This window comes from Hemiscyllium ocellatum, chromosome 6 (assembly GCF_020745735.1).
Source record: "Hemiscyllium ocellatum isolate sHemOce1 chromosome 6, sHemOce1.pat.X.cur, whole genome shotgun sequence".
Lineage (NCBI taxonomy): Eukaryota > Metazoa > Chordata > Chondrichthyes > Orectolobiformes > Hemiscylliidae > Hemiscyllium > Hemiscyllium ocellatum.
The window spans coordinates 104,513,891-104,536,438 of NC_083406.1; the positions used below are offsets into that span (position 1 = coordinate 104,513,891).

General features: G+C 42.3%; 1 protein-coding gene across 1 annotated transcript in view; it reads left to right on the forward strand.

Annotated features, from left to right (window-relative positions):
* LOC132816968 (von Willebrand factor A domain-containing protein 3B-like) overlaps nucleotides 1-22,548 on the forward strand; it is a 135,897-nt gene that overhangs the window by 25,036 nt on the left and 88,313 nt on the right. Inside the window, exons 6-8 of the mRNA XM_060826995.1 lie at nucleotides 5,338-5,462; nucleotides 16,149-16,265; nucleotides 19,297-19,340. Coding sequence (XP_060682978.1) covers nucleotides 5,338-5,462; nucleotides 16,149-16,265; nucleotides 19,297-19,340 — 286 coding nt within the window. The remainder of the gene's footprint in view (nucleotides 1-5,337; nucleotides 5,463-16,148; nucleotides 16,266-19,296; nucleotides 19,341-22,548) is intronic.

Here is a 22,548-nt window from a genome sequence, read left to right on the forward strand (position 1 = left end):
ACACCCCAATTTGTTCAATAAAGAACATAGAATATTACGGTGCAGTACAGGCCCTTCAGCACTCGATGTTACGCCAACCTGTGAAACCAGTCTGAAGCCCATCTAACATACACTACTCCATTATAATCCATATGTTTATCCAATGACCATTTAAATGCCCTTAATGTTGGGCATGTCTACTACTGTTTCAGACAGAGCGTTCTATGCTCTTACTACTCTGAGTAAAGAACCTACCCCTGACATCTGTCCTATGTCTATCACCCCTCAGTTTAAAGCTATGTCCCCTTGTGCTAGCCATCATCATCTGAGGAAAAAGGCTCTCACTGTCCACCCCATCTAATTCTCTGATCATCTTGTATATCTCTTAAGTCACTTCTCAACCTTCTCTCGAATGAAAACAGCCTCAAGTCCATCAACCTTTCCTCAGAAGACCTTCCCTTCATACCAGGCAACATCCTGGTAAATCTCGTCTGCACCCTTTCCAATACTTGCATATCCTTCCTATGATGTGGCAACCAGACCTGCATGCAATACTCCAAGTGCGGCCACATGAGTTTTGTACAGCTGCCGCATGATCTCCTGGCTCGAAAACTCAATCCCTCTACCAATAAAAGCTAAAACACTGTATGCCTTCTTAACAACTCAATCATCCTGGGCACCTTTCAGGGATCTATGCACATGGACCGAGATCTCTCTGCTCATCTACACTACCAGGAATCTTACCATTTGCCCAGTACTCTATATTCCTGTTACTCCTTCCAAAGTGAATCATCTCACATTTTTCAGCCTTAAACTCCATTTACCGTCTCTCAGCCCAGCTCTGCAGCTTATCTATGTTCAAAGTTTGTGCGAAGATTTGTAGCTCGGGTGCTTGTTGTAGTGGTTCTGTTCGCCGAGCTGGAAGTTTTTGTTGCAAATGTTTCGTCCCCTGGCTAGGAGACATCATCAGTGCTGTGGAGCCTCCTGTGAAGCGCTTCTTTGATGTTTCTTCCAGCATTTATAGTGGTCTGTCCTTGTGCAAGGACTGCACAAAACACTATATAGGACAAACAGGAAGACAGCTAACAATCTGCATACATGAACACCAACTAGCCACGAAACGACACGACCAGCTATCTCTAGTAGCCACACACTCAGACAACAAGCAACATGAATTCGACTGGGAAAACACTACTATCATAGGGCAAGCCAGACAGAGAACAGCCAGGGAATTCCTAGAGGCATGGCATTCATCCACAAATTCCATCAACAGACACATCGACCTGGACCCAATATACCAATCACTACAGCGGACAGCTGAAACTGACACCCGGAAGCAGCAAGGACAGACCACTATAAATGCCGGAAGAAACATCAAAGAAGCGCTTCGCAGGAGGCTCCACAGCACTGATGATGTCTCCTAGCCAGGGGACGAAACGTTTGCAACAAAAACTTCCAGCTCAGCGAACAGAACCACTACAGCTTATCTATGTCCCCCTGTAACTTGCAACATCCTTCAGCACTATTCACAACTCCCCTGACCTTAGTATCATTTGCAAATTTACTAACCGATCCTCATACACCCTCCTCCAGGTCATTTATAAAAATGGCAAACAGCAGTGGCCCTAAAACAGATCCTTGCAGCACACCACTAGGAACTGAACTCCAGGATGAACATTTCCCATCTTTTGGGAATGTTTTGGTGTCTCCTGGTCTTTTCTCAGAGAAGGAACATGAAAAATTCCTTTGTTTTCAGCAATTTGTTGTAAGAGATGAATAATTTTATTACAACAATACATATGATAACTCACCACCAGCTCATCCCATATAAAAACTCTTCATTATAACAGCAACAACTCTGACTATATGTCAGAAAATACCTACCACATGGCTATTGTGCCAAATTATAAATTCAATATTGTTGAACCCATTTTCCAGGTATGAAATGGCCTTAACAATAACCATTATGTTGAACGTAATATTGAGCCACGAACACTGCTGCAAATTAATGTTTTTGCCAAAATTTTAAGTCTTCTGATGTCTGTTCAAAACATGTTTTGTTTTTTTCAGAAAGTCTATTTTGAGTTAATACTCAGAGTCTATCCATGTTCAACTCCTTAGGACCGTTCAACAAACAATTTAAATCATACCCTAATACTTGATGCTTGCTTCCAGTCATTCCCCTTCAAACTTCTTTCTTGCCACTGCATCAGTTAAAAGTTGAGTGGAAAGGTCCATTGGGGACTGTCGAAGTGCTTAATTAATGGCCACTTAAGGGCTTCAAATGGCCAACTCTCCAAATGCTTGCCTTCCCAAAGGCTGTGAAAGGTAGCTAGTTCCCTGACTGAGAAGCCAAAACAGTCTATGTCTTGGGTTAGGGATAGGGACTTCCAATTGCCCCATCTTACCTCCATCCAATGACAAGACGATAAAAGAAATTTTACCTTCTTACTGCAGAATCCCCCAAGAATTAGGTCTCACTGGATGGTCATTGGGAATCAGGAACTGCCAGCCTTTGATTGGATGCTTTCGCTGACTAGTATTGAGGCCTGCAGTAGGTCAAGAAACTCACCTAAGCTTGCTTGTCGACTCTAAGTGAGCAAATAGACATGTGAAAAGTCAGGTTGTCTAGTCAGTGATGGTGATCTGTTGGTTGCTACATAATATGCCTGGTCAATCTTTAGTTGATGAAAGGAAAAGTCACACTTTCAGTTCTCAGTCTCTAGCTTTAGGCAACAAACCTTTGCTACAGTTGTTAATGGATTCTAATGAGGTACCTCGTATAGAATCGATGAGATGAAGACTGTGATGGTGCAGTGGTAATCTCCCTATCTCTGAGCCAGGAGGCCATGATTCAAGTCTCACTTGCTCCAGAAGTGTGTCTTAACATTTCTGAACAGGTTGATGAGAAAATATACAGAAACTAATATTTGTGCAGAAAGTGTATTGAATTCCAGTTGAACAGCTCTCTTACTATCACCCCACAGCCCTAAATGTTAGCCCTTTGTTTAATCCATGGTTTTTAAGATTAGATTAGGTTCCCTACAGTATGGAAACAGGCCCTGCAGCCCAACCAGTCCACACCAACCCTCTGAAGAGCAATCCAGCCAAACCCATTTCCCTCTGACTAATGCACTATGGGCAATTTAGCATAGCTAATTCACTTAACCTGCACAAGAGGAAACCCACACAGACACTAGGAGTACGTGCAAACTCCACACAGATGGTCACCCAAGAGTAGAATCAAACCTGGGTCCCTGGCACTGAGAGCTAGCAGTGCTGACCACTGGACCACCCCCAAACCAACCTCTTCAGAGATAATATTACACTTTTTTGGAGCAGGTGGGCCTTGAACTTAGGCCTCCTGTTAATTCTTTACATAGATTTTATTTAATCATTCTGTTCAGAGATGTTATTATCCACATCTGGAGCAGGTGTCAGTTGAACTAGGATCTCCTGCCTCAGACAGGGACACTACTAAAGAGACACAAGCACTCTTAGCCCTTCAATTAAACATCAATTAACAACCATCACCTGTTTCCCTACAAACCTTTTGTGTCTTTTTTAGATTAGACTTACAGTGTGGAAACAGGCCCTTCGGCCCAACAAGTCCACACCGACCCGCCGAAGCGAAACCCACCCATACCCTTACATTTACCCCTTACCTAACACTACGGGCAATTTAGCATGGCCAATTCACCTGACCCGCACATCTTTGGACTGTGGGAGGAAACCGGAGCACCCGGAGGAAACCCACGCTGACACGGGGAGAACGTGCAAACTCCACACAGTCAGTCGCCTGAGTCGGGAATTGAACCAGGGTCTCAGGCGCTGTGAGGCAGCAGTGCTAATCACTGTGCCACCGTGCCGCCCACGGCACGTCTTGTTGAAGTAGTGCTAATTGCTGGGCCTTTGAATATCAGATTACAGGAGAGGGTTCCACAATGAATTAACCACTTGGTCTGTTCATCTGTACAACTCATAGAATCCTTATCGTGTGGAAAGAGGCAATTCAGCCCATTGAGTCTGTACCAACTGTCTAAAGGGCATCCTATTGTATCTTCACAACCTATGCATTTACCATGGCCAACCCCCCAAACCTGCATATCCCTGGACACTATGGGCAATGCAATACAACCAATTCATCTAACTTCCACATCTGTTGGCTGTAGGAGGAAACTGGAGCACTGGACCGAAACCCATGCAGACATGGGGAGAATGTGCAGACTCCACAGAGTCAGTCACCAAGGCTGGAATCACACCCAGGTCTCTCTCACCACTGAGCCACAGCGCTGCCCCACATTCATGAAGATTTCCACATCGGCCTGATGTTCTTCTGATTTTATTATGAGCGAATTAAAGCAATTTGTGAGGCATTTTCTTTAACTCACCGATTTCTCCTACTTCCTGAACAATGCCTGTGGAAATTGGCACCAGTTAAGATTAGGAAGAAGCAAGTGTAGGAACTGATGTTGGCTCCTTGAGCCTGTTTTCCAATTTCAGGAAGGCTGTTTCAACTGATTTCCTTCCTAAATGGCATCCAAGTGACTAGTATTCAAACAGAAGCAATGACAGCTGTTGTCAACAAACAAATTAATGAAAGTAAATAACAAAGCCTTTTCCTGACAAATCCCAACAAGTGCACACTTCTCATTCAGGAGTCATTAATTAGTAACCAAGGCTGGGAACAATTATTTTTCTCTCTCTTACTGAGATGCACTGGGAAAGCATCACACAAGCCCTCTTACTTCTACCAGTTAAATGAGCACTAACCAGGGACTGACATGTCTGAATTAACTACTTGGAAAACTTTATGGAGCTATTACCAGATGTACTGGGAATGCAATTATTGTTGAATTGCTAATCAGCACGAATGAGGAAAACAGTCATTAATTATGTGGAATGAAAACTGAAAATGCTGGAGAAACTCAGCAGATCTGTAAGCTTCTAGGGAGAGGGAAGCAGAGTGAACATCTTGAGTTTGATATTTGACTCATATTGGACACTCTCCATGTATGCTGTCAGACCTGCTGAGTTTCTCCAACACTTCCTGTTTTTATTTCAGATCTCCAGCATTTATACTGCTTTGCTTTTACTCTAAATACACTTCCATGTTCAGTTGAATGGCCTCCCTTCTGAACTGCAGTGACTCTGAGTCATCACTGAGGAAGGTTTTGAGTCAGTTTAAGATTAATTTAATCATCTAATTCACACTTTATGTGGCCCTATTTCTACTTTATTGCTTAGTTAGCTACTTTTGAAAACCATCTAAGAAGGTTCTCAAATGCTTAATGTTGTGGTCCTAGTCTCAGTCTGTGCCCTTTGTTTGTAAATTGTCATGTGACTGTATCCTGGCAGATTTCATGCATTTGCACCAATCAGTGAACGTGACGAAGATGAAACTGTCTCCACCAATGATGTGAAAGACAGAGATACCGAGGCCCCAGAGACCCCAAGGAAACTGATTGGAGGTTTGTCACCAGGTTAGTATGTCTGAAGACAGGAATGCTATCCTTTGCAAGTTTACTCAGCTGTTCTTGAATGTCAGGGAAAAGATAGCCATAAGTATAAATTAGGGGGATGTGATTTCTAGTTATTTGATAGTTTTTACTTGGCAAAATGAAGAAAATACATTCAATGTTATTTTGCCATCTAAGTGTGACATTTTACATATTTAGGGAGCCAAACCAACTGTGATTGGCCTGTGGCCATTGTATGCAACACAGGTAACATGTGGGCTTCAATATCCAGCGAGTGCTCACTGTACTGCGAGTTTCTGGATACCTGAGCCAAGCCCCAGTACAGTTAGTGGCTAGTTAAAGCTTTGTTCAGCAATCCATTAGTCCAGGCTAATGTTCTGGGGATCATACCCTGGTGTAATGATTGGAACGAGGTTGGCCAGGTGGATCTTGTTGAGTTAGAGTTCCCTGATTGGGGCTGTTTACCTGGGCCAATTAGGGAACCCTGGCTGACAGATGTAAACAGGAGTCTCAGAGAATCTCCTGACTCTAGGGACTGGCTCTGCGCTAGCTGGTCAGAGTCCATGTACTGTACACGTGTAAATGAAGGGTGCTTTCGTGATGGGATACTGACCTCTGTGTGATTATTTCACCTGAATGGCAGATTAGAATTGAATTTTAAAAATCGGGAATAAAAAGCTTGACTATGGTCGATACAGTCGACTTCTGCAAAAACTCCATCTGCTTCACTAATGTCCTTCAGGGAAGGAAAGCTGTTCTCCCTAGCCAGTCAGGCCCATATCTGACTCTTACAGTTGTGCAGTTAGGGATGAGCAATAAATGCTGGCCTTATCAGCGACACCTATATCTCATGAATGAATAAAAAAAGGAAAACAGAAGCTCTGTTCAAATTATCGTGCCCCCATCACCTACTGATCAGCAATGCCCTACGTTTGTACCTGGCATTCATATGCTTCACTCCTGCTTAGAGCACTTAGCTCAAGTCTCACACACCAACAGCTTACACCTTGCACACAATACCGACTACTCAGCCATGACAGCTACACCGTCCTAGAAAGGGTTTTCATGACAATCGATTCATGGTCATAAGAAGACTCTTAATCCCAGATTTACTTTGAGTCCAAATTCCATCATCTGCTGTGGCGGGGTTTGAATCCAGGTCCTTGGATCATTACCTGGGTCTCTGGATTAACAACCCAGCAAGAATACCACTAGGTCGTCATCTCGCCTGGTACGTGGAGTAAAGTGATTGGTGCATTGGGAGCCTGACAGAGAGTCTGTGATAAGTGACGAGCCATGTAGGTCTGTCAGTAACTTGGCACAGGCCTTTCCATGGAGCTTGGAGCCCATTGTTTTCAGCAGAGAGTTTCTAGAATGGTCAGCTTTGTTTGCACCCTTTTGGAACCAGTTATGATGCACTAATTTGATTGTAGATATTGGAGCTGCTTTGCACAAGCAGGAGTTAACGCGTGTCTGAGTGCAGCTGTGAAAACCAGAGTCTGACTGCAGTAAGAGCCACATATTGCCTTGGAAGTTTAGACTCCTGCCTTCCTAGCTGTGGACTACAGTTACGAAGAGATTTAAGGTCATAAGACATGGGAGCAAAAATAAACTCTTAGTCCATTTAGTCAGCTCTTCCATTCAATGAGATCATGACTGACCTGATAATCCTCAATTCTGCAGGATGTCACAACATTCAAGCAATCTGTCCTTCAACAGATTGAGAAATGCTGCTGCTGGGGACTGGCAGCAGTTCTTTGGAGCATGAAGGTGCTGCCCTTTCTCAGGATGACAGCATTTACTCTCCAATGATGTATATGGCAACCTGTTGAAATCGTTTCCCTACTTCTTCCTTCCTCTTCCAACAGTACGTGCTGCTGTGTATGGCCTTATAAATTCTCCAAGTTATGTCATATTCCAAGGGAATGGCTTTTGGCACATCTATGCTTGGGGGAACTGTTTTGTATAGACACCTTCCAGTGAGCAGTGTTTGTCTAAGGCAATTATTCTGAGAAGTTCATGCTGAAGATTATATTAAACATCATCCAGTCTGAAGATGTAATAAGGGCTTGGGTGGAGAAAGGCAGAATAGTCAATGATTTTGTAGAGGGAAGACATATATCCATAAGTCTCCCAATAGCTTTAGTAACAATGTCTAACTAGTGTAACTTGTTTCTGATTGTTTTATGTAATAACCTACATCTTTTTAAAGACAAGAGTCCTTTCTATAGGTTTTCCTATATCATTGTAAATAAGTATATAAGACCAGAAAAAAATAGGAGCAGAATTAGGTCATTCCGCCTACTGAGTTTGCTCCACCATTCAATGAGATCATCCTGATAATTCTTAACTTCACTTTCCTGCTTGTACCCCATAGCCCTTTATTCCCTTATTGATTTTAAATCTATTTCAGACTTGAATATACTTAATGACCCTGCCTGAACTGTATTCAGTGGGTAAGGAATTCTACAGATTTACTACCCTCTGAGAGAAGAAATTCCTCCTCACCTCTGTCTTAAATGTGTCATCCCCTTACTCTGAGATTGTGCCCTCTGGTCCTGGACTCTCCTGCAAGGGGAAACATCCTCTCAGCACCTATCATATCAAGTCCTGTATCAAGTCCTGTAAGAATCTTGTATGCTTCAATAAAGTCACCTCTCATTCTTTTATATTACAGTAAGCACAGGTCCAGTCTACTCATAAGACAGTCCCTCCATACCTGGTATTAGCCCAGTTAACCTTCCAAGGACTGCCTCCAATGCCATGTATCTTTTCTTTGATAAGGGGCCCAAAACTGTTCACAGTATTCCAGCTGTGGTCTTAATAGTGCCTTATGCAGGTTTAGCAAAACCTTCCAACTTTAATATTCCATTTCCTTTGAAATAAAGGCCAACATTCCATTTGTCTTCCCTGTTACTCACTGAACCTGGACATGGATTCACAATCCCTCTCTTCTATAACCTTCTATAGTCTTTCTCCAATTAAGTAATATATAGCCCTCTGTTCTCCCTGCCAAAGTGCAAAACCTCATATTTCCCTTGCCAAGTGTTTGCCCACTCACCTAACCCATCCATAACTCTCTTCAGACTCTTGGTGTCATCTATACCTATGCCTTTCCACCTATTATTGTGTCATCCTCAAACCTGGTTATAGCACAGCAAACTTTTTATTAACCGGCACCCATGGGAACAGGAGTGTGCTGGTTGATCAAATATTCCGGATAATCAAGAGATGTTACTAACCACAGTAAACCCTGACCAAACAAAGCTTCAAGACATCAACCTCCCTCAAAAACATCTAGTAAAAACATCAACACACCTCCTACAATAAATGTAAAACCACATAGTAAGTAATAGGAATGTCATACAGGGAGTATACACAATGCTATTATACTTTATTTATGCAAAAATACCTGGACATCATAGTATTTGAGATAAATAATTATTGCCAGTTTATCAAGAATGTCCCTATTTGAATCCCTCTTTCAAGTCCCCCACCATAGTGAAAAGACCCTTGCTTTTCACCTTACCTATGTCCCACAAGATTTTATAAACTGCCCTCAACCTCCTACACTCCAATCAAAAAAGTCCCAGACTATTCAACCTATTTTTATAAACTTTCCATTCCTGGCAATATCCTGGTAAATCTTTTCTGAACCCTCTCCAATTTCATAATATCTTTCCTATAGCAAGGCAACCAGAACTGCACACAGTACTCCAGAAGAGATCCTGTACAACTTCAACATGACGTCCCAATTCCTGTACTCAAAGCTCTGAGCAATGAAGGCAAGTGTGCTAAACACCTTCTTAACCACCCTATCTACCTTTGACGCAAATTTTAAACAATTAATTTCCTAAATTCCGAGATCTCTCTGTCCCACGACATTTCCCAGGGCTCTACCATTAATTGTATAATCCTTGCCCTTGTTTGTTCTATCAAAATGCAATATCTTCCATTTATCCAAGTTAAACTCCATCAGCCACCCCAAGACCATTAGCCCAATTGATACGTTGCTGTTTAAAATGAGGTGCTGCTTAAAACAAAGTTTGTTGTACATTCACTTTCCTCATCCCAATTATTGATATATTTTACAAATAATTGTAAGATATTGATACTGATCCCTCAGCTACTCCACTAGTCACAGATTGCTTTCTTGAGAATCCCCTCTTTATTCCAGCTCTCTGTCTGTCTTCTATGAGTTAACTAGTCCTCTATCCATGCTCATGTACTCCCTCCAAACCATGGGATCCTATATTATTAAGTCATCTAATGTGTGATACTTATGAAATACTTTCTAAAAATCCAAAAATATTACACCTACTGGTTCCTCTTTTTCTATCTTGCTTGTTACCTCCTCAACAATTCTAGTAAATTTGTCAGGAGTAATTTCCCCTTCATGAAGCCATGCTGACTCTGCTTATTAGATTATGCATTTCTAAATTTTCTGCTCTTGCGTTCATTATAATAGACTCTAATGTTTCTCAATAACAGACCGACCAGTGGTTATCTGATTTTGTCTCCCATTTTAAAATAAAGACGTTAATGTTGCATTAACTTCACAAACTCACCTTATGCTTTCCATCGTTTGTTTAAAGATGCAGCGTCTAGAGGGAGTAGTGTGACAGGTGCTTGAGTACTTGTTGGTATTCCATAAAGTCACAGAGTTGAGTCAGACAGCACAGAAACAGATGCTTCAGTGCAATTAGTCTACGTCAACCATATTCCCAAACAAAACTAGTCCCACCTGCATGCATTTGGCCCATACCTCTCCAAACCTTTCCTCTTTATGTACTTATCCAAATGACTTTTAAATGTTGCAACTTCACCCACATCCACCACTTTCTCTTGCAGTTCATTCCACACATGTGCCACTCCCAGTGTAAAAACAAGTTGCCCCTCATGTCCTTGATACAACTTCTTTCTCTCATCTTAAAAATATTCCCCCATTTGAAGTCCGCCACCATTAAAAAATACCATTGCTATTCACCTTATCTATGCCCCTTATGATTTCATAAACCTCCTTCAACCTCCCATGCTTCAGTCAAAAATGTCCCAGATTACCCAGCCTATTTTTATAACTCAAACTTGCCATTCCTGACAACATCCTGGTAAATCTTTTCTAAAAGCTCTCCAATTTAATAATATCCTTTCAATAGCAAGGCAACCAGAACTGGACGCAGTACTCCAGAAGAGATCCAATACAATTTCAACATGACACCCCAACTCCTGTACTCAAAGGTCTGAGCAATGAAGGCAAGTGTGCTAAACACCTTCTTAACCACCCTGTCTACCTTTGAAGCAAATTTAAAAGAATTATGTTCCTAAATCCCTAGGTCTTTCTGTCCCATAACATTTCCCAGGGCTCTACCATTAATTGTATAATCCTTGCCCTTGTTTGTTTTATCAAAATGCAATATCTTGCATTTATCCAAGTTAAACTCCATCAGCCACCCCGAGACCATTAGCCCAATTGAGAAAGATGCCTTTGTAATCTTAGATAACCTTCTTCACTATTGACTATACCACCAATTTTTGTGTCATTTGCAAACTTACTAACCATGCCTTTTATATTCATCTCCAAATCCTTTATATAAATATGCTGCGTTGCCAGTCACTGTGCTTTTGGATCCAGTCAAGGAAAGGGGAGATGACAGCAAACTATTCCAACTGTAAGCTGGTCGTGTTTGGCATTGCAGCGCATATAATAGCAACAATTACTCAAGCACCTGCCACGTCACTCCCTAAAGACACTGCATCTTTAAACAAACAATAGAAAACACCAAACATTTGTGGAATTACAGCAACAACTGGAAGAAATGAAACAGTATCTAACCTGCCAGAAGTTGATGGCTCCTTTATATAGAAACAATAGGTGTTGGGGTAGAGATCTTTTCTGCTGTTGAACTCATGTTTAATGCAATGCCCCCCCCCCCCAAGAATTAATAAAACAAAAGTGATCATGCCCTCAGACCTTCAAAGTGGAGAGTGTGTTTACTGCCCAAAAAGGTGGTGCTATTAATCCCAAGTTCACTACTCTGGTGCCTCATTCATCTTCCTGCTTCATACATTTATGATTCAGTTTCCAAACCTTTTATTTATTAAACACCTGCACATCAGATGGATTTTATTCTTAGCATTTACATGGAGGTGCAGGCAGAAATTAAGAAGGAATCTTGCAAAGCTGAGAGACATGTTATGAGCAGTCACTTCACCTTCCTGAAGCAATGCCATTCTTGGACCTGGACTTAACCACTTCAACTCCCCCTCCCACTCCACCAAGGACATGCAGGTCCTTGGACTCCTCCATCGCCAGACCATAGCAGCACAATGGCTGGAAGAAGAGCGCCTCACCTTCTCCCTAGGAACCCTCCAACCACAAGGGATGAACTCAGATTTCTCTAGTTTCCTCATTTTCCCTCCCCCCACCTTGTCTCAGTCCCAACCCTCGAACTCAGCACCACCTTCCTAACCTGCAATCTTCTTCCTGACCTCTCTGCCCCCACCCCCACTCCAGCCTATCACCCTCACCTTGACCTCCTTCCACCTATCGCATTTCGAACACCCCTCCCTCAAGTCCCTCCTCCCTATCTTTTATCTTAGCCTGCTGGACACACTCTCTTCATTCCTGAAGAAGGGCTCATGCCCGAAACCGATTCCCCTGCTCCTTGGATGCTGCCTGACCTGCTGCACTTTTCCAGCAACACATTTTCACCTTTAATGTATTACCTGAGCTGTGATGTTACCTTTCTTTTATAGTAACTTAAGTTATCTCGGGAATGTGACTTGAAAGAAGTTCTAGGGTTTACAAATTAATGAAACGAAATCTACAGCCCATTCTAAAAGATGAAAAACTTAACAGCAATCTAGATTTGTTATTAGTTGTATGACACTGTGATCTTTTGCTTAAATTCTGTGTCCTATGATCCTGCTGCACTAGCTACCAGACGAAGGCGCAATGCTCTGAAAGCCTGTACTTCCGAATAAACCTGTAGGACTATACCCTGGTGTTGTATGATTTTTAAGTTAGTTTAAGGGTGTTTAAAGCATAAGAGGCTGGATCTTGTTAGATATAGGTGGGGAAGACATAATTTGAAACTTACTTTCCCAAAGCTTAACACTTGCTGTGCCTTTTCCAGAATACAGTTTTCAAAGAGAGAACGGGTTGGGGACCAACTCATCTCCAAGTAATGGCAGCTGCTACAAGGCATGGAGGACAAAAAAGTGAAGTTCAATTTGGAAATCATGGAAGCTAAATTTGTTGCACATTAGAGCATTGCTACCAGGTTCAGTGCAGGCAGCAGTTAAAGGTGTACTTTTTAATGCTGAAATTGTTTTAAGGGAGAATCATAGAGATGTACATCACAGAAACAGACCCTTCGGTCCAACTCTTCCATGCCAACCAGATATCCCAACCCAATCTAGTCCCACCTGTCAGCACCCGGCCCATATCCCTCCAAACCCTTCCTATTCATATATCCATCCAAATGCCTTGTAATTGTTGCAATTGTACTAGTCTCCACCACTTTCTGTGGCAGGTCATTCCATACATACACCATCTTTTGCGTGAAAAAGTTTCCCCTTAGGTCTCTTTTATATCTTTCCCATCTCATACTAAACCTATACCCTCTAGTTCTGGACTCCCCCACCCCAAGGAAACTACTTTGTCTATTTATCCTATCCACGTCCCTCATGATTTTATAAACCTCTATAAGGTCACCACTCAGCCTCTGACGTTCCAGGGAAAACAGTCCCGGTGTATTCAACCTATCCTTATAGCTCAAATCCTGCAACCCTGGCAACATCCTTGTAAATCTTTTCTAAACCTTTCAAGTTTCACAACATCTTTCCGATAGGAAGGAGACCAGAGTTGCATGCAATATTCCAAAAATGGCCTGACTAATGTCCTGTACAGCCGCAACATGACCTCCCAATTCCTGTACTCAATACTCTGACCAATAAAGGAAAGCATACCATATGCCTTCTTCTCTATCCTATCTACCTGCGACTCCACTTACGAGGAGCAATGCAAGGTCTCTTTGCTCAGCAACACACTCTAGGACCTTACCATTAAGTGTATAAGTCCTGCAAAGATTTGCTTTCCCAAAATGCAGCACCTCACATTTATCTAAATTAAACTCTATCTGCCACTTCTCAGCCCATTGGCCTATCTGACCAAGATCTGAGGTAACCTCCTCCTCTGTCCACTACACCTCCAATTTTAGTGTCATCACAAATTTACTAACTATACCTCTTATGCTCACATCCAAATCATTTAAGATCTTGAGGATTTGGCACCAGATCATGTGAATTAACTAGCATTTGGCAATTTTCATGTGCGTTGAGGCTGCTGATCTATAGAGGCATTGACTCCTCTCCTCTGCAAGGCAGCAACAGACCCCATCATGGCTGCCATCTGCCTCAGCAGCTTGTGCTCTGCAGGCAGCTCCCACCTCCTGGGTAAAGGGTAGCACCAACTTGCCTCCAGCACTTTTAGGTAATTTACATTTGAAGGTGGCATCAGAGAAGTGATGCAGATGTGATCTTGGTTTGGGAACCAAAAAAAAATCTGGGATTTGAGTTCTTGACCCTGATTTGAAAATCAAACATAAATCCCCAAGTTAGTGGAGAGGTTGACTGTTTAAGTGACAGCACAAAGGCTTGCCCTGTGTTAAAGTTCTTTATCTAGGTGATGTAGTGGGAAAGCCACTGGACTTGTGGTCCAGAGGACCAGACTCACGGTGCAGAGGTCTGACTACAAATAAATTAAAATTAATTAATCTGGCATGTAACACTTGCCTCAGGAATGGTGAGTATAACTACGTTCATTGCTGTGAAAATTTATCTGGTTCACTGATAACTTTTTGGGAAGGAATTTTGCCATCTTTCCCTAGCCTGGCCTTCGTGTGACTCCAGAAACACAGGGATGTGACAGACTCTGAACTGCCCCCTGAAATGGCCCAGCAGGGGCCAGACATTGTCAGCATCATGTGGTTACAAGAAGGCAACTTAGACTGGCAACTTCTCCATTAGTCATGGGCAATGAATGGACAGCAACACCCATGTCCCAAGAACAGATAAGGAAAAAGCCAATTTCACACATTTTGTAAAGAAGAGTGTCTTTAAATAGGACACAGTAAACATCAGACCCCCAGGAGTTAGGTTACTACCATTATTGAGATTCCAAGGTGAAGTCATGATACTGTCTGAAATTCAACAAACATTCCAAAACATAAACAGAAATGGTTTTTCAGAGCTTTAGGTAAGTTTTCCCGGCTTACTAAAACCTGACAGAACAAGAGCCATCCAAGCTAATGGCTGAAACAATACAAAAGTTAAATACCTCAGCTAAAAGACAATGGATGCGCTTGTTCCCCAAGTCTACACTAAGCCAACTCCTCATGTGGAACCATTATTGAAAAGTTTTGGCGTAGCAGCCATTTTCGATTTTGAACAGTATGAAATCAATTGGGAGGAACTATTTGTGCCGAGGTAATACAGTAACAGCTCAAAGCAACCCCTGCTTCTCAACAGACGAACGGGGGAGGAGGGTATGTTGGAGTGATGTACTGCACCAGGCTACCATGAGCCACAACCTACAACAGTGGAAGAAATGAGCCTCACTCACTCCCAGGCTCTGTTCTGCTCAGTTCACCTATGAGAGTAACTCCCACTATTCAATTCAATAAAGCCATTACTACTGCTGAATCTGATTTCGGATTTTCAACCCCTTTACTTCAGGAAGATACTCTTCAAAAATCCCTGCCTTTAACAATAGTGGAATCTCATCACATTTTCATTTTCATACATAACCTAGCTCCTCACTTTCTTGAAATCTTTGTATTTGCATTTTATCTAATAGCTTTATCACTTTTTACTTAAATAACCTTTAATGAAATAACCTAATATTGTGTCTGGATTAAAGAAGAAAACTGTACTTCTGGTTATTTTAATTTGAGCTCCTGGAAATTAAAAAGGATCTCCAAATGAGTTAGTAGATGTTCTTTAGTTCCACTTTGAGGATATGCCTGGTAGGGGTGTGACAAAAAAAGAGAAATTGAGTATGGAGGCTGTATTAGTTGGTTGTTTCTTGATTGGAGGAGTATACTTTGTCATATCCTGATTCCAAGCTTTTTTACTTTTTAATTTCATTCCCAAATGGCTGTACATACATAGTGTAGTTTATGTACAAATACCTGATTGAAATGATCTGATCGTTGCATTATGATGCTTTAATTGTTAATGAATATTCACTTAATTGTCATGGCTTAAACTAAATGATACAAGCCTAAACAGACATTGTAGCCCACAATACATTTTATTGAATCAATGAACCTGACATTAACAGTTATTTAAATGAACGAGGACCTCAATGACAAGATTCGTATGAAAATGCTGTTTGTTTGAATGCTATTTGATTCTTCCAAATACTTAAAGTGCTCAGTGACTGACCCCATGTTGGCTATTTGCAAGCAGACCCTAGTGTTAACTCATGTGGAATACAAAGCTTCAGGGTCAGTTTTGGCTTGTGCTCAGGTTTAAAGCATATCTTAAAACACGGAGCTAAGATTCTTGCATTGTGTTATTTGCATATTAACAAACTTTTGTAAACCTTGTCTAAGCTATAAGATTGGGCGTAACATTCTGGTACAAGTGAACAAGTATAACTCACGTACCTTTATATGTTTTCAGGGGCTGGAGTCAGAGAAGATGTGTTCCTTATCTGGAACGAAATAGAAGAGGCTAAGAGCACATTGGCAGAAGTTCACACCCTCTTAATGGAAGCACCTGAGTCTGTGTTTAATGCAGGTATGTCATTTAATGGTGACATCTTCAAAATGTATATTAGGTAAGATTCCCTACAGTGTGGGAACAGGCCCTTCAGCCCAACAAGTCCACACTGATCCTCCAAAGAGGAACCCACCCAGACCCATTTCCGTCTGACTAATGCAACTAACACTATGGGCAATTTAGCATGGCCAATCCACCTGGCCTGTGGGAAGAAACTGGAGCACACCCACACAGACGCAGGGAGAAATTGCAAACTCCACAAAGATAGTCACACATGGCTGGAATCAAACCTGGGTCCCTGGCGCTGTGAGGTAGCAGTGCTAACCACTGAGCTACTGTGTCACTTTAACAAAGCATAGACATTGGAGCAATGGGTATTGCAGCATAAATTGTTGGCAGAATTCTGTACCATTGAGTGGCAGGGTCTAATTAATCCAGTTTCTGGTCTTCTGTGGGTTGTTTGGAAAGGAGGTTTTTATCCAGTCTGAAAAGCAAGATGAACTTGTATTAGAGAAAGTAACCAGTGTTTGATTAAACCTACGCTGTGTCTACATGTTCTAATAACTGAAAGATTGGTTGTGGCAGAGGCCAGGGAACAGGTTGTCTCTTTATACTCGCACTGCCTCATTAAACATAGTCTAACTTTCACTTTCTCAATTTGGGCATTTTCTTCACCCGCCAACAGAAGACCGCTGATCATCTTCTCTTTGCATTCCAGCAATCGATACTTCTGAGGCCAACATAGGGAAATTCTTATAACAATATTTAAATAATGTAACTTTAAAACTGAAGAAGCATTTAATGTTTTCAGTCACATTTTCACTGAAATCATATGAAAGATATTGGTGCTCACACCGGTGCTGCAGGGTCCATCACTGCCTCTACTGTCGGTCGCCAGGCCTAGCTGTACACCCGGAGCCTTGGCTCAGCCTGCGAGTCTGGACCAGGGGATAAAGACTGGGAGCTACTCCTCACTCGCTGGAGCTGTGTCCACCTCGCCCTGGTGTTACTGCTGCTGGACACCACCTTCTTGCCTTGCTGCTCCCTGGGCCTTTCTGTGCAGGGCCTGGACTCATTAATGCTGTCGTCAATGCTATTGCAACTGAGATTAAAAGTAAAAGACAAAACTTTAAAGAAAAAGGGAGATAAAAAGCAAAAGCAGATGGAAGTGCTGGATCCATTTGTGGCTCATTCAGTCAACAACAGGAATGAATGGATTTACAAGCGCAGGTGAACCTCCTAACTCATGCCCTCACAGTCACTATCATTAATGAATGCTCCGAAAGACAGACCCAAGCCATACTGTGAGTGAAACTGAGGAAACTGATAGACAGGTGCCAAATCACACTGTGTCATTTTTTTCTTTATATCACAGGGGAGAATGAAAATCTAAACAGAGAGCCAGTGAAAGGGAGGCACATGCAGTTCTGGTATAACACATGTAGACATCAGGCAACATTTTGGCTCCACTCAAGACTTTTTGTGAGCGTTTACTCCTGAAACCTTTAACTAACGAGGTCCTGAGGGCACAGCCTTAAGTAAAGGGAAAATCTTTTACAACAGAGATAAAGAGAGACTTCTTCAGCCAGAGAGTGGTGAATCTATGGAATTCATTGCCACAGAAAGCTTGTGGAGATCAGGTCGTTGAGTATATTTAAGACTGAGATAGATAGGTCCTTGAGTATCAAGGGAATCAAGGGTCACGGGGACAAAGCGGGACCTGAGGTTGAGAAACTTATTAGCCATGATTAATTGGCAGAGTAGACTCGATGGGCTGAATGGCTTTATTTCTGCTGATATGTCTTATGGTCTAACTCTGGTATCCACAGGATGGTGGAGCTATTCTACATTGGTTCACAAGTGCCAGAGCACATGACTGTCAATGGGCCTGCACACTGCAGGTCTGGGAGTTAAACCTCCTCCAGGTTCCTCTGAAGCTTTAACTAGGGGCTGTAAAGGATCCAGTTTCTACCTGTTGCCATAATGAAGCAGAGCTGGGTACTTGCTGATGGACACACTGTTTACTGACAGGGAGAGACTTACACGTTTGGCTCACTGTTTTGCATGATTGCTTGTCAGTGGTACGGGCTGAAAATGAGAAGCATAAAGTAGAAAAGATGCAAACGTGTTTCACCCCCAGACTAGACATACCACACCGATCTGTTGGATGCATTGAAGGATATTACTAGGTCTGCTTTCATAACTTTCTCAGTCAGTACATTCAAGATCATAACTATTCACTGTGCAGATCTGTTCTCCTTCCTCTCATTTTTTTTGTGCCAATTACCTTCAGTCTGTGTGCTGTGGTTATCTTTCCTTCTACCACATGGAAATAGTTTCTTGTTATTTATTTGATCAAAATCACTCACGATTTTGAGCAGCATTGTCAAATATCCAAATAGCCTTCTCTGCTGTATGTAGATCAGGAGAAAGTGAGGTCTGCAGATGCTGGAGATCAGAGCTGAAAGTGTGTTGCTGGAAAAGCGCAGCAGGTCAGGCAGCATCCAAGGAACAGGAGATTCGCTTCTTCAAGGAAGGCATCCTTGCAAGAGGATTCGCAGTAGGTTAAAATCTTCGAGGAGAAAGTGAGGTCTGCATTCCTGAAGAAGGGCTTATGCCCGAAACGTCGAACCTCCTGTTCCTTGGATGCTGCCTGACCTGCTGCGCTTTTCCAGCAACACATTTTCAGCTCTGTATGTAGAACAGCCCCAGTTTCACTAGTTTTTGCACATAACTGAAACCTTCCATTCATTCTAACAATTGTCCTCTGCAACTTCTTCAGGACTTTGACACCCCTCCTAAAGTGCAGTGCCATGAATCAGCTACAGCATTTCAGTTGAGGCCTAACCAGCGTCTTCTTTGCGTTTATCAACATATCTTTGCTTTTATATGCTCTGCCTATTTAAAAAGCCAAGGATTCCGTGTGGTTCCTGAACATCCGTGTGTGCATGTGACTTTGCACACACTACTCACTTGTCAACCTGGCACAAGCCCTTTTTTTAAATAATAAACACAGAGAGTACCAGAAAAAAATCAGCAGGTTGGGGAGCATCTGTGAAGAGAGAAACAAAGTCAACATCCCTAAAGCTTGCAGTTCTGAGGAAGAATTACTGGGCATGAGATATTGACTCTTCACAGATGCTGCCAGACCTGTTGAGTTTCTGTAGCACTTTCTGTTTTAAATTTAGATCTCCAGCATTCGCAGTATTTTACTTTCTCTTTGTTTACTTTTAATCTTTAGTCATCTAGGAAGCCCTTCCTTTTATTTTACTTGTTACTTAATTTCATTTTGTTCTCCATGGTAATGTGCCTAATCTTTAGCCCAAAGTATTTTCTCTTTGAAGGTCCCCATTCCTCAATAACTTCTGGTCTTTAATTCCATTTCAAATGGCCCACACACTTTTTCACCTCATTGAAACTTGCAGCTGAGTATTTTCTGCGTTTGATTTTTCCTTTTATATTGTTATTCTAAGGACATTTTGATCTTTGGTTTCTAATTGCTCCAACTCTGAATCATGCTGTACTCAAGATAATTTGGGGTGACCACGTGGCTCAGTGGTTAGTACTGCTGCCTGACAGCACCAGGAACTCAGGTTCAGTTCCAGCCTTGGGTGACTGTCTGTGTGGTGTTTGCACGTTCTCCCTATGTCTGCGTGGGTTTCCTCTGGGTTCTCTGGTTTCCTCCCACAATCCAAAGATGTGCTGGTTAGGTGAATTAGCTGTGCTAAATTGGTTAAGGGTATATATAGGGGAATGGGTCTGAGTGGGTTATTCTTTGGAGGGTCAGTGTGGACTTGTTGAGCTGAAGGACCTGTTTCCACACACTGTAGGGATTCTATAAATAATTCATCACACAGAACTAGATCCAGCATTTTTTCCTTCATTGTTGGACTGGAAACATATTGATTCAGCAAAATTCTCTTCCACATATTTGAGAAATTTCTACCCAATTTTGGCCTTTGTGATGCTATACTCCCACTCCATGTTAGGAAAATTGAAGTCCCCCATTGTCACCCCAGTAATGTGTAGCTGGCTCAGATTGCTATAACTTTCACAGATGTTGATGAGCTGTTAGCATTTTGTATCTAGCTGTGAAGGTGGCTTTGAAAGGATGGTTGTCATGACTGCATTTAATATCAACAAACTGCTCTGTGTTCATTGGCAAGCCCACTGCGTAAATTGTAAATTCAAATAGAAAGAACACTCTTTACCGTGTGGAATTTAAGGATGGAAGTGTCACTGGCTAAATAAATTCAACAGATTCTGAAGGCAAAATGTAACTGTATCTGCAGGCTAAGGTTACTGGTAATATATAATTAGTTGATTTTTTTTCTTATCCCTATAATTAATTATAATACTGTAGTCATAAGCTGTTTTTCCCCTGAGTTGGGATTTAAATCTATGCCCCCAAACTATTAGCCTAGCTTTCTGGATTGCCAATCCAGTGACATTACCACTACACTACTATATAACCCCATGTGGAACAAAAAGGGGTTAGGGGCCTGAGTGATATGGGGCAGGGTGTAATTTGTGGCAGAATGACACGAGAAGTCCTGTGAAGTCTGACTCTTAGGCTTTTGCAAAGCTACTCGCTAGGCAGCAGCAAGTTGCTAATTAAGGAGGATTACAGTTTGTTAAACATGCCTTATTACCAGCCTAACTAACCTTCTTAGATTCAGCTTCCTGTCCTACCAAACTGGCCAGACAAGCAAGACATTGAGAATTCTCGACATGGAAGTCACCAGATACTCACAGCATTGGTCACAGCTCACACCTTTTCATACTTTCCCTTTCAGTCAGAGATACCTGGCTCACATCACTTCTGTCTTGCCCTGCCAACTAGTACAGATATGAAGGCAGGAACCCTCTCCTGGTTGTCACCCAGCCTTAGTCAAATCAATGGAGATATCTTTCACTCAGGGTGTCCTGCTGAAGAGCAATTCCACTACCCATCCAGGCGTTTGGACATGGTCCTTCAGCTGCTTGGAGTGGTCAAAGTCAGGATGGCCTCCACGTAACGGCTACATTTCAGACAGCTCAAAACCCATCTCGACTCTTTCTGCCCTATTGTGGGCTGCTTTCCTCCTGCAATGAATTGAGGTGGGGGAAAGTGGGTGGCACAGCTATTAATTTTGGTTCAGACGCAGGGGTATTATGACTGAGTGATGAGGCAGTACAGAGGGCATGCAGGGTTAATGGTGTCAGGGATTGTGATGGGTCAGAGTGAGTGAAGGAGGGAAGATGATGGAGAAGATTGTGACAGTAGTAAATTGAGCCGTGTTGGGAGGTGGGTTCAGTAGCAGAGAAAGACTGAGTGTGATACTAAATACAAACCGAAAAGACTGCAGATGCTGTAAATCAGAAATGAAACCGAAATTGCTGGAAAAGCTCAATAGGTCTGGCAGTACCTGTGGACAGAAAATCAGAGTTAACACTTTGGGTCGGGTTCTGAGGAAGGGCACCTGGACCTGAAACGTTAACTCTGATTTCTCTCCACGGATGCTGCCAGACCTGCTGAGCATTTCCATCAATTTCTGTTTTAGTTGGTTGTAGACTGAGTGTGTGCTATTGGAGAGAAGCTAGTGGCATTAATGCTGACAGAGTGGAGAAGGTCCTCTTTCCATCATGCTGGGCATTCCGCCAAATGGCTGAGACTGGCATGCTCTGGTGTCATGGCCTGCACTCCTGGTCTTGGGAGAAGACATGCCCCAACTCTGCATTAGCCCCTCCAGTAAGAACTCCAGGTCTCTGCCCAAATAGTGGGTCAGCAATTTCCACTTGTCAGCCTTGCCCATGGAAAATGTCAGCAACCATGCCCGGCAGCTCCACACTTCCACTGTGTGGACAGTAGGCTGTTAAAGATGGTGCTGCTTTTCCAAAGGATTTTAGTCAATTCCAGGATATCCGGTGACTGGTGAGTTGTTCGGGAATGGGTGCATGCTAAGATGGGGCTAGGATCGGATGAGGGATGGATTAGTTAATGGAACGAGTTTGGTAAGAAATGGCTCAAAACCTTGCTAGGCCTCATGGTGAAAATTGTAAAAAAAAAACTCAACAACCTGCATGTGGTTAAGATTCAATTTATGGTCACCATTCCTCTGACTAACTTAATATTCCAAATTTATTAATTGACTGTAAATTAAATTGGCATGATGAAATTTGATATGGAACCATTAGCCTAGGGCTGTGAATTACCAGCCCAGTGACATCATCTCACAGAGTAGCCATTTGGCTCTTTATGTTTGTTTTGCCACTCAGAATTAACATGGTGGATCTTCCAACTTTGAAATCACCATCAACC